The 13,989-nt window shown below is 39.1% G+C and overlaps 1 protein-coding gene across 1 annotated transcript in view; it reads right to left on the reverse strand.

The window, feature by feature from the left end:
- Positions 1–654: 654 nt before the first annotated feature.
- Positions 655–13,989, reverse strand: part of LOC126092915 (lysosomal acid lipase/cholesteryl ester hydrolase-like) — a 102,712-nt gene continuing 89,377 nt past the window's right edge. The window contains exon 5 of the mRNA XM_049908646.1: positions 655–804. Within this exon, the coding sequence (XP_049764603.1) occupies positions 655–804 (150 nt within the window). The remainder of the gene's footprint in view (positions 805–13,989) is intronic.

The following is a 13,989-nucleotide window of genomic DNA, read 5'->3' on the forward strand; positions in this document are numbered from 1 at the left end:
TTGTGCTGGGAAATTAAGCGGAAAAGAATAAATAAATCAGTATAAAATAAATAAGGAATCCCATAAAGCGAATCCAGTAATGCTGTACAAAGTAATTCTATTTCTGGGAGATAACGCATTTAAAGTTGTACCTAGGTAACAGATTAGCCATACACCAGAACAAAAACTAATAAGAAGAACATTATACGTATATAAGGGAAGTGGCAGTAATGTTAATGTGGTGAATACACACTACAGCATTAATAACTTTAGAACAATAATACAAGTCGGTTAATATGATAGAAAAGTGTGAAGGGTAATGGATATTTAACATGTGAGTAAATACCTTTATTGTAAGGAATTTATTATTAGTGCAAATGACACAAATTTAAATTTTAGTTAGCAAGATGCCTTGTTTACAAATCTCTTTATACTTCGATATGAAATGTGAAATGTCTGAATGTTAGCTGGACACATGTCTGTGCTGTACAGTTTATGAACCACACAAAACATGCAAAATGGACCACACGCAGTTCATCATGTTTTAAGATCTACAGTCTCTTGACTGGCTTCATTCTTCTTCAGGTACTAATGTTGTTACACTATACACTACACCAGCAATAATCTGCTTCTAATATTCTAACCTCTGTATATCTTCATTTCAAGATTCTGTTCTCAAAGCTCTGACATGAAGCTTAACATCTTCTCATGGACGAGTCGGTGTACATTCTTGTCAAAGAGGATATGGAGGTGGTCATAGCCCTCCAGTGGTACCACCATCTTCTTGACGTTGCTTGGAATCATTTGTATCTGCCGCATAGCTTCCTGTGGACGACGGAATTTTAGTAGCACATACGGCATAATGAACTTCATGCAAATATAGGCGAATGTACACATACTTTATGGGTACTTTCTGTTGGGTAAAAGCTATATCTTGTGAAGTTTTTGAGCGGTGAACCCATATCTCCTGTTTCTTTCTCCCCTCAGATGTACTTCTGTTGGCATGTAACTACATTATAAACTAGGTAAAAGATTAGGTGTAATTAATGATAACCTAATTTTTAAATATGAACAATCAATTTGTTGAAGTATGAAAATGAAAGTATCCTTTGTTACCAGGAACTTTGTGTGCTTTGACTTAAACTTCCCATTTTCTCCACTCCTCAGAGCACCTAATAGAGTACGAAAACGTAAACGAGCCTTTGTTACACATGGTGACTGGTGTGGTTCATCTCCCCATGCTACTCTACCCTGTGCAAACCTTTTCATCTCCAAATAACTCCTGCAGCATGTGTCCATTTGAGCTGGCTTGTGGTACTCATCTCTTGGTCTAACTCTGCAATTTTTGCCTTCCCCCATCTCTCAATTATATATGGAAAAGATTATTAATATTTTTACAGACCGCCATTATTTATCATCAACATTTACTCCCATCCCTAATTTTCGTTTTCGATACATTATTTCTCTTACTGCAGTTGCTGCTAAATTTTCACCAAATGACGAATCTTTAGAACGTATACTTTCTTTTGCGATTAGTTGAAGTTCTTCATTTCTTTCACGTCTTTCTAAATCTTTAATATCTCTATAACCAATATCATGCTTCATCATGTACATGCTTCATCTAATGGATTAATTCCTTGATCAACTTTAGCTATTCTTTTTCTAGTTTTGTCCCAGGGCAACAATAATTATAATGTGGAATATATCATTCAAATTGTAGTTTATTAATTAACATATTAACTAAATCTTTTCAATATTTTTCATTTTTCCGAAATTTTTCCTTATTCAAAAACTGTACAAAAAATGGAATTCCTTCTGGATTGTTAATAATACAATAGCTAAATTTATTTGTTGACATTTTCATTATTCAAATTTTTCATTATGATAATTTTTATTTCCAGCTAATTCTTCTCCATGAATTACAGCTAGTCTATCATTAATTGAGAAGCATTATTCATCGAAAAATGTTATATTGGTTTATCTGTATATTTTTAATTAATCCTTCACCCATTTTTCATCAACACTTGAATCCATTTTTTGGAAAGATGAAGATGAACAATTTCCTATACCAATCAGTTGTATTTATTATCCTTATTTGATTTTATTTAATTTGGATTATTGTCACAATATAATGTTCCTGAATGACTCACTAAATCTGCATAGCTTGATAAAATAGAAGCAGTAAATAGTGCATTCATATCTTTCATAGTTATTTGGTTTTTAGTTAACAGATTCATTAAGTCATCTGTATCTTCATAGCCTTTTTCACCAATCTTTAATTTATTTCCATTAAATTCAACTGGATATTTACCAACAATTTCAAATCAAGCAACAGCTCTTACTACAAAAACCTTATCTTTAAGTCATTAATATATTCCAGTATTCTTTCACTTCTGTTCATTTTTAATATTCGATGATTCATTTTCATTTTTTAACTTTTTCGTCTTTAAGTTCCTCTTCATATTTATTCAATTAATCTTGTATTACTGATTCACTTAGTACATAATCTCTTTTATCATTTAAATATTTTTTAATTGTTGGAATTAAATCCTTCAAAATAATGTTGTTTATAAGGAATAATTTGTTTTCAGCTTCTCTATTTTCTTTAATAGCTTTCAAAACATTCTCTACAGATCCTTAAATTATCCAATTCACTTGTTCAATAAAATCTACAACTGTTTAATCTTCTCTTTTAAATTTTTATAATATGTTCTTGTCCTTTTTTTCCACACTTTAAACTCTTCTTTTAATTGATCTTTTCCTCTTCAACTTCACCTAGGTTTTCTAAAAATATTTGGATCTTACAACCAAACTGACTTATTCCTTCTGGATGATCACATTTTGAAAACATTTATTAAGTATAAAAACAATCAATTTCGTTTTTAACATTCAACATTTATATTCAACATTTATTTTCAACATTTACATTTAACATTTACGTTAAATATGTAAAAATTCTTAATCTTTTCTCTGTATTTATCGTTATTAATTTTTACTTGTGATATCTATTGCAATAAAACCGAATTCGTCATTATCCCAACATTTACTACATATTTCTTTAAAATCATCAAACTTTAAATAACCCTGACAAACTCATATAAGTATTATTCAAATTTTAGTCATTTAATCTGAAAACATTAAAAATTAAGGTTATCTCTATGTAATTGTTTTGGTATTTTTGAGGATGTTTGACTAAAATAAAAACAATCTGTTTCTTTGTGTCTATTTCTAGTAAAATACTCTCTAACTATATCACGGTTATCAAGAATGAACTCGTCAAACTGTACATCTTAATTATTTTTACACCCATCTAACAGAATAATTTCATCATTATTTAAATATGATAGCATTTTTTCCTTTAATTTATCATCTACTTTTCACGTCTTTTTATAAATTCTTCATATTTTGGTTCATCTACATCTACATGGATACTCTGCAAATCACATTTAAGTGCCTGGCAGAGTGTTCATCGAATCACCTTTACAATTCTCTATTATTCCAATCTCGTATAGCATGCGGAAAGAATGAACATCTGTATCTTTCCGTACGAGCTCTGATTTCCCTTATTTTATCGTGGTGATCGTTTCTCCCTATGTAGGTTGGTGTCAACAAAATATTTTCGCATTTCGGAGGAGAAAGTTGTGATTGGTATCTCGTGAGAAGATTCTGTCGCATCGAAAAACGCCTTTCTTTTAATGATTTCCAGCCCAAATCCTGCATCGTTTCTGTGACACTCTCTCCCATTTTTCACGATAATACAAAACGTGCTGTCTTTCTTTGAACTTTTTCGATGTACTCCATCAGTCCTACCTGGTATGTATCCCACACCATGCAGCAGTATTCTAAAAGAGGACGGACAGGCGTAGTGTAGGTAGTCTCCTTAGTAGGTCTGTTACATTTTCTTAGTGTCCTGGCAATGAAACGCAGCCTTTGATTAGCCTTTGTTCAGCACTTTAGAATGAATGTACAAATGATTGATTCTATTCTAATTTAATCATCCTGGAACTAGAATACAATTATCAATCATTAACAATGTTTTTTCATAAACACTTGATCCAATTATTGCACATCAATTAGAATTTGATAATGTTTACTGTGTTTATTTTTTATTTCTTTTGTGGAATTTTTATTTTTGGTTCAATTTTAGTCATTTATTGACATTATTTTTATTAATATCAAATGGCTTGTCTATTTCAATTCAGTGATGATTCATCTGTTCTTAAGAAAGATTAATTGTTCCAGTAAGAGAAACTTATAAAAACGTCACATCTGTTGGTTTTTACACAACTTTTTAACTGCAAATATAACATCAAAAATTGTAAATAATACACTAACAAAAGAATGACAGAAATTAATATTGGTCAATATAGCCTGAAAAATTTGGAAAAACTTATTCAATCGAAAAAACCTAATATACACATTTCGCATCAGCGCACACTCGTCTGCAGAGAGAAAATTTCATTCTGGAAACATCCCCTAGGTTGTGGCTAAGCCATGTCTTCGCAATATCCTTTCTTCCAGGAGTGCTAGTTCTGCAAAGTATGCAGGAGAGCTTCTGCAAGGTTCAGAAGGTAGGAGACGAGGTACTAGAGGAATTGAAGCTGTGAGGACGGGGCGTGAGTCGTGCTTGGGTAGTTCAGTTGGTAGAGCACTTGCCCGCGGAAGGCAAAGGTCCCGAGTTCGAATCTCGGTCTGGCACACAGTTTTAATCTGCCAGGAAGTTTCATATCAGCGCACACTCCGCTCCAGAGGGAAAATTTCATTCTGATTACTCGAAATAACTGTCAACATACATAGTCATCCCCCTACACAGGGACTTGCCCCACTCTCCCCTTAGAATCTTGAGTACCATGCTTTCATTCATTACAGAACTCTAGAAGTGATTCCCCATGATTCGGCTAAACCCCTCGTTTTGCAAATATAGCACTATCTGGCTGACCGCAATGAGACAATACTATGCTTATAGCACTTGGTGTATAATCGTTCGTTGTCTCAAGTATTGAAGTGGTGTACTTGTAACAAATATTAAATGGATAATTATCAGTTTTCAGGGATATATTGTTTATTGTGTCACCTATGAAATTTAGCTGTTGTGGCTTGATACATTTCAGAAGTGACCGACTCATTTACATCGAAAATGGGAATGTTTGTGTCTAGCACCTGTTCCCCTTCCCTATCCCCGATAAATTTCTGCAGATGCCTATATCCGCATGATCGAAAAACAAAACGCTACAATGAGAGACGTTTACAAGTGCAGTTTCACCTTAAAGTAGTTAAGATAAAGTAATAGAAACGTGTCGATTCATGCAATAATACGTGCACTAAACGATTATATTAGGGCATTTAATGTATACACACAAATAAATAAGTATATATACATTTATTTAGAATTTTGCGTTGCATAATTCTGGACAATAACGTTCGATTCATTCGTATCATTTCTGTTTTTGTACTCATCTGCTTTAAAATTACAGAATACCGGCAGTTATTTATACATAAATTGATGGTGGAGGGAGGGTGGGGGGAGAAAGGAAAAGAGAGAAAAAGGGATGGGTTACTGATTTCGGCTGTATCAGGACATTACGTGGAATCAGTGGCGACGAGTGAAAATATTTATCAGATCGGGATTCGAAGCCAGGTACTCCTGTTTACTAGGCAGGTGTGGTAACCACTGCGTCATCCAGCACACAGTGCTACTGCACCTGCGCGGCCCTCACGCCCAACCCATATTCCCACCAAGTGCCACCTACCCGGGGTCCATGTCCATTTCCTGCACGCTCGCTACTCTGAGATCCCCGCAGGAGGTGGGTCGTAGTTGTGCATCTGCAATGTAGAAGGAGGATCCATAGCTCATATTGACGAATCAGTTATATGAATGTGTGGTGTCTGTTCCTTCAGACGTCAGTAAAACATTCCCTTTCGTTTCCTTTCTCACAAAAAAATGGTTCAAATGGCTCTGAGCAGTATGGGACTTAACATCTGTGGTCATCAGTCCCCTAGAACTTAGAACTACTTAAACCTAACTAACCTAAGGACATCACACACATCCATGCCCGAGGCAGGATTCGAACCTGCGACCGTAGCAGTCGCGCGGTTCCGGACTGCGCGCCTAGAACCGCTAGACCACCGCGGGCGGCTCCTTTCTCACACCTGCACCTTCAATTTACGTATAATGTATCACAACTGCGGATTCCGCGTGGCGTCTGTTCTTTCGGACATGTATGTAATATCAGGCACCACGCGTTCATGTAAGTTATTTGTACATTCGATGCATTCCTATCATAACGCTGTTTCGTCTTGTTTTCGACTCACTTTCAACACCCACAGCTAAACGAACAGCGAATGCATAGATACTCAGTCTGCAGCACCCGAAAGACTGCCCACAGGCGGCACAATATTTCCGAGCGGCGCAAAATATTTAGAAAATTTTTGGTGTTTTCAATATCTTTGCGCAACCTCTCCCCTATAGTTTCAATATTATTGCACTGCAGCGAAACTTGTTCATTTTTTCTTTTATCAGCCTAATTCCTCCGGGAAGCGAACGTTTGGTGTTGCGAAAATTACGTGCCATCAGCGTGCATAACGCGCATCCTGTCTGTTAGAAACTGCAGGCTAAATTATTTTGTATATGGAGTCCGATTATGCTTGCTGTGCACCGCAGCACATTTTTGTCGCATTGTACTGCACATTAACATAGTCTGCCACCACTCAACTTATCGTTCTCCTACAGCGACATCTGCACCTGGTTTCATTGTAACAGGAAATTTAACAGGAAACAAACCGCACGTTTAGGTTCAGTGTGGAATTTTGTTTGAATCCACTCCTGAGCTAAACATATTCATTTTTACTGTCGCTATTGCCACTATAATTTATGCCACCTCCGAACAGTTATCATTCTGACGTAAAATGCAATCTAGTATTCCACCTTTCTTCTGAACTTTTTTGGGGATGAATTGCACACTGTTATAACTGCAAGGTAAATACTTAAAACTGCAAACAGTCAATTTTTTGAAATAGTTATTTGTTCATTCCACGAACAGGGTTCATAAGCTTCATCTGTTCAAGGGGCTCCGGAACGCCCTATACTTGCAATGTTAAAATAACGCTTATAAATTACATCTTTCCTCACAAAGTATTTGAGGTAGGAAGTTGAACTTTTTACAGATTATTTATTGGAATATGGGCTACAACTTAACACAGGGATTTTACAAAATTTTAGTTCAGTTATTAAAGATGATTTTTTTTTCATTTGTAATGAAAATTCACAACATTTTTTTGCAATTTTTTATTTATATATTCAAAAATATACAGTTTTTTGGAAAAAGGCTGTGTTAAATTACGCAGAAGGTACTGTGTAACATTTACTGAAAGTTTGAAACAAATATGTTTGGAAGATCCTTAGAAAACATGTAATTAGTATGAGAAAATAAAAGTTTTGGGAATCGAGCGACAAAGATTGGAATAACTTTTTAGTGCATTCCAGGTCCATAGGGTGGATTATCTTCATCCTCTGCAAACTCCTCCTCCAGCTTCCTCTTGTTTCCTGTTTACTCTTGCTTGTATTTCTAGACTCTTTACAGCCCTGTCTGCAGCCCGAAGGCGTTCCTTGTCTAAAGCAAGCATCGCTCGTACCATGTTAGAACCTATCTTCATTCCCATATTTCTAAATACCTTGCACCTTACAATGTTGCCATCATTGAAAGTCGCAACAGCAACTTTACTTTTACTCATTATTATACTTCAACAAAACAGAGACTCAAGAAACAGAATTAATTACGAATATTTTCGAGATAACGACAGAGTAAATAAACATGAAACAATCGACAATCATACCAGCGATATATATTGAACCATCACAGGTTAGCCACAACACATACTTTATCTCACATCACCAAAATGTACCTGATGAACACGGACGTTAATAATAACACCATTTGACAGCAGTTTAACAGCGCCACAGTGGGTCACGGCCATGTAGAACACATTTAAAAAAAATTTAAAAATAGTTGTAGTCTTCGGAATTGAATAAATTATATATCTATTAAAAGGTAATAGTCTGCAGATTCAGAAAACGCAAAAAAGTAAAAATTGAACTTTTCATGATTTTGAGCCTTTCCGGAGCCCCTTAACTGCAGTCTGGTTTGTCTATAAGCTGTATACAACATTTTTCTCCCAGTATTTTATCTCTGCTGCCTTCAGAATTTCGTATAGCGTATGCCGTCAACATTCTCAAAACCTTTTTCTATGTCTTCAAGTACAATAAACTTAGGATTTTCTTTGTTTAACCTATCTCCTATACTGATCAGCGAGAACATTATGATCACCTGCCTAACAGCCGGTACATCCACCTTCGCACGGATAACAGGCAACTCGTCGTGGCACGAAAGCAATGAGGCTATGGTAGGGCGATGAGTGAGGTGGCACCACATCTGCACACACAAGTCACCTAATTACTGGAAATTCCTGGGAGGGGGCCGGCCGCGGTGGTCTCGCGGTTCTAGGCGCGCAGTCCGGAACCGCGCGACCGCTACGGTCGCAGGTTCGAATCCTGCCTCGGGCATGGATGTGTGTGATGTCCTTAGGTTTAAGCAGTTCTAAGTTCTAGGGGACTGATGACCACAGCTGTTAAGTCCCAGAGTGCTCAGAGCCATTTGAGCCATTTGAACCTGGGAGGGGAGTGACGAGCTCTGACGCCACATTCAATCACATTCCAGATGTGTTCAGTCGGGTTCAGATACGGCGAGTTGGAGGGCCTGCACATCGAACGGAATCCGCCACTACGTTCTTTGAACCACTCCACCACACTGCTGGCCTTGTGACATGGCGTATTATCTTGCTGGAAGAAACCACAGCTGTCGGGAAACGACATAGTGATTGTGCTTGAAACAGCTGTGTAAGTCCTCTGGGACCAGTGTACGATACTCCTTGGCTGTCATGGTGCACCAATGGACCCATGGATGCCCGTGTGAATCTTCCCCAGAGCAAAATGGAACCGCCGCCAGCTTGTCTATACCGCAGTAGAGGTGCCAAGGAGCCGTTCCCCTGGAAGGCAGCTGATTCTCGACCTCCCATCGGCGCGACGAAGAAGGTATCGAGAATCACCAGACTGTGAAACGCTCTGCCACTGCGTCAGCATCCAGTTCCGATGGGTCGTCGGCTGCGGAGGCCCATCGATAGGAGTGATCGGTGCACTGTGTGTCCAGACACACTTCTACTCTGCCCAGCACTAAAGTCTGATGTCAGTTCCGCCACAGTTCGTCGCCTGACCAGTCTTACCAGTCCGCCCAGCTTACGACGTCCCATATCTGTAACGAGGGGTGCCCGCCCAACAGTACGACATCTGGACGTGATTTCATCTCGGTTGCAACACATATTGAAGACACTCACCGCAACACTCCTTGAACACCCGAGAAATCGTGCAGTTTCCCAAATGCTCGTGCTGAGCCTTCGAGTCATCACAATCTGTCCTCGGTCAAATTCAGACAGATCACGCGCCTCCCCCATCCTACGCACGGACAGCACGCCCACTGGTACTACATGCACCGTAGGTCGGTGTTCATAATGTTGTGGCTGATCAGTGTAACATGGGTCGTGGGACCAGCAATGCCTCGCGTGCAGCTACGCTTCTGTGAATCCCCAACTGATCTTCCCCGAGGTCGACTTCTGCTACGTTCTACATCTACATCTACATTTATACTCCGCGAGCCACCCAACGGTGTGTGGCGGAGGGCACTTTACGTGCCACTGTCATTACCTCCCTTTCCTGTTCCAGTCGCGTATGGTTCGCGGGAAGAACGACTGTCTGAAAGCCTCTGTGCGCGCTCTAATATCTCTAATTTTACATTCGTGATCTCCTCGGGAGGTATAATTAGGGGGAAGCAATATATTCGATACCTCATCCAGAAACGCACCCTCTCGAAACCTGGCGAGCAAGCTACACCGCGATGCAGAGCGCCTCTCTTGCAGAGTCTGCCACTTGAGTTTGTTAAACATCTCCGTAACGCTATCACGGTTACCAAATAACCCTGTGACGAAACGCGCCGCTCTTCTTTGGATCTTTTCTATCTCCTCCGTCAACCCGATCTGGTGCGGATCCCACACTGATGAGCAATACTCAAGTATAGGTCGAACGAGTGTTTTGTAAGCCACCTCCTTTGTTGATGGACTACATTTTCTAAGGACTCTCCCAATGAATATCAACCTGGTACCCGCCTTACCAACAATTAATTTTATATGATCATTCCACTTCAAATCGTTCCGCACGCATACTCCCAGATATTTTACAGAAGTAACTGCTACCAGTGTTTGTTCCGCTATCATATAATCATACAATAAAATATCCTTCTTTCTATGTATTCGCAATACATTACATTTGTCTATGTTAAGGGTCAGTTGCCACTCCCTGCACCAAGTGCCTATCCGCTGCAGATCTTCCTGCATTTCGCTACAATTTTCTAATGCTCCAACTGCTCGGTATACTACAGCATCATCCGCGAAAAGCCGCATGGAACTTCCGACACTATCTACTAGGTCATTTATATATATTGTGAAAAGCAATGGTCCCATAACACTCCCCTGTGGCACACCAGAGGTTACTTTAACGTCTGTAGACGTCTCTCCGTTGATAACAACATGCTGTGTTCTGTTTGCTAAAAACTCTTCAATCCAGCCACACAGCTGGTCTGATATTCCGTAGGCTCTTACTTTGTTTATCAGGCGACAGTGCGGAACTGTATCGAACGCCTTCCGGAAGTCAAGAAAAATAGCATCTACCTGGGAGCCTGTATCTAATATTTTCTGGGTCTCGTGAACAAATAGAGCGAGTTGGGTCTCACACGATCGCTGTTTCCGGAATCCATGTTGATTCCTACATAGTGGATTCTGAGTTTCCAAAAACGACATGATACTCGAGCAAAAAACATGTTGTAAAATTCTACACTCTTCAGTAAATAATTCGTGTCAGTATCTTGCAACCATGGTTTAGTAAGTCGATGGTTCGGTAATATTCACACTTGTCACTCCTGTTTGCTTTAGAATTGGAGTTATTACATTTGGGTATTTTGCCTGTGTCATATATCTTACACATCATGTAGAATAGTTTTGCCATGGCGGACTGTCCCAAGATCTCAGTAATTCTGATGGAATATCACCTACTCCCGGGGTCCATAACAGAAATATAATGTGAGTCCTTACGTTGCCTCAGCACATAGTAACAAACATCTTGTATGATTTTATTTTTGTTTTACACGTCTAGTTACGTAGGACCAAATTGAGGAGCAAATCTCCAAGGTCATGAAACGTGCCAGTACACGAAATTAGTACATAAAAGTAATAACAGATAAAATAAAATGTTTTTGAACAAAAAAAAAGACAAGCTATAAGTTTATGTACGCGCACTAAACAATATAACGCAGGAATCAGCTTAATATTTCAAGGAACTCCTCGACAGAATTGAAGGAGTGACCCATGAGAAAACTCTTAGGTTTCGATTTGAAAGCGCGTGGATTACTGTTAAGATTTTTCAGTTCTTGTGATAGCTTCTTGAAAGTGGATGCAGCAGTATACTGCACACCTTTCAGCACAAGAGTCAAAGAATGCCATCCAAATGCAGATTGGATTTCTGCCTAGTATTAACTGAGTGAAAACTGCTAATTGTTGGGAATAATTTGATATTGTTAACAAGAAACGACTGTTAATAATATATATATATTGAGAGGCCAATGTGAGAATACCTACACTAATGAACAGAGGACGACAAGAAGTTGGCGAACTTACACCTACCTCTTTCTGAGTCAAAAATATCCTTTGAGAATGGGAAGAGTTACCGCTAAATATAATACCATAAGTTATAAGGGAATGAAAATAAGAAAAGTAAACTACTTTTCGTGTCGAACCATCGCCTACTTCAGACGCAGTTCATATAGTAAAAAGGCAGCATTAAGTCTTACTGTCTTACTGTGATGTAGCATAAGTTTATTTTCTACAAGCTATGAACTTACGTTTGAACTGCACTGTTTGAAACATTGCCAAAAGACACCAACCACTACAGGAATTTTCCCATCAGTGATCCCATCACCACCCACTACACTGTTATCTATAAGCTTTGCCAGCCTCCCCTTCCCATACCTACTGAGATGCAGGCTATGCCTAATAAAACCCGATCTATTAATAGACTCAACTGGCACCACTGCACTCGGCCATCAGCGCCCTCTCCAGCCCTATGTTAACACGCCTAACAGCAGCATTAAGATGAGGCGGATCGTGTTGTTGAAACAGATGCACGAAGTGCACATTAGTGCCATCAGTCTGAGTGGCTATCTTTACTAGGTCATCACCTACATCGTACTCCCTTTCCCTATCAAGACTGTTCCCAGCTCCACCCACAATCACTACCCGATCCTCATTAGTAAAATTCCTACGTAACACCCCTATGCTAACAGTCACTTGTGACAACCCTGCACTAGGCTTCAGCGGGTGACCCTCACCTCTACCATACGAACTACCTAGCAGCACAATCTTCTTCTTTCTGTTAGAACATGCAACTGACTTAGGTTCCCAAAACACCTGAGGACTGCTGCATGTTTCCTAAACCTACAGCTACAAGATGCTCCTCTCCAACAAGCTCTGGCAGTTGGCGAAATCTATTGGTTATACGCAAAGTACAACTGCCTGAATATCTCCTCCTCCCAGCTGCCTTCTTACCAACTGGCAGTTCCCATTCCTCAGCGCCCTTCATCCTTATCAACCTATCTAGCGCCTGCATTGCGTTTGCTAACTTCACCTGAAGGGCATAGATCGTAGGCTCCTGCTCTTCTATCAACTTCTGCTGAAAATTCTGCATTTCCAGGACAGGATCCCGCTAGAATGACCACTGGCTTCCCCACTGCATTCCCCCCAATGAGAATACTTTGAACAAATCTCACACCGAAACCCCCTACTCACAAATCTACGACAAAGCCCACACTTCTCAGTCATGGTATTCTTTTAAGTTTCTGAAAAAAACTAATCGTTTACGTTACGTTCAGTTACAACAGTAGAACTATTTAAATAACTAACAACAGTGATCTCGAATGCCGCTAAGAAAGCAGCTACTTTTATTAGTACTACTAAACCACAACTAATACCAGTACCACATATACTTCAGTTTCTTATCTGAAACCAAAAATTCGAGTGACCACTGTAAAGCTCAACGAAATTTAACACAGTGAACGAAAGTTTTACTGAAATATTTCAGTACAAATAATAAGAAATGTCAGCTGAAAACTACCGTACTGGATTTAACAAATGACTTCAACGCGCAAACATCTCTGTAAAACACAGTGGGAGAAAGTTTCCAAAAGTTTATTAAACCGATATTTCACCAGAAACAGCGCGAGACACCGTTGGAAACTACTAAATTTAATAACCGAATAACAGTGCACAAACAGCTTAGTCAAGAATTTAAGTTACGAACCGCTACAGCTGCAACTGCACGCGGTGAAATGTAAACACACTGCTAATATTTGGATGAACGACTGAAAGCTACAAAATTTAATATTCAGATACAGTGGACAAACAACAACAACAGTCGTCTCAATCACAGTCAATATTGATTCAAAATAGGAGTCCATCATCATTTTTCGAAGGAAAATTTCAATTTTGCTTGTGACAGATGAGATAACGCCTAGCAGAGATAATCGAAAATGTCTCCATCTTTGGGTGATCCTTTGGGAGTCTGTTTCGTCAGGTTCAACGTAATGTACAGAGACAGTAATATATTTTTCCCCGCACATGAAAAGAAGCGCCAAAGAGCTTGTCACAAAAGTTGCGATATGTATTTCTAGATTGAAATTTTTATTCTGCAATGGAGGGTGCACTAATATGAAACTTCCCACGAAACTGCAACTCGCACACATGACCTTTGTCTTTCGCGCGGCAAATGCTCCACAGACTATATGCAGGAGAACTTCTCTGAAGGTTGGAAGGCAGGAGATGTGCTGGCGGAATCAAAGCCGTAAGGGATGGTCGTGT

The sequence above is a fragment of the Schistocerca cancellata genome, chromosome 7 (genome assembly GCF_023864275.1).
Source record: "Schistocerca cancellata isolate TAMUIC-IGC-003103 chromosome 7, iqSchCanc2.1, whole genome shotgun sequence".
Classification (NCBI taxonomy): domain Eukaryota; kingdom Metazoa; phylum Arthropoda; class Insecta; order Orthoptera; family Acrididae; genus Schistocerca; species Schistocerca cancellata.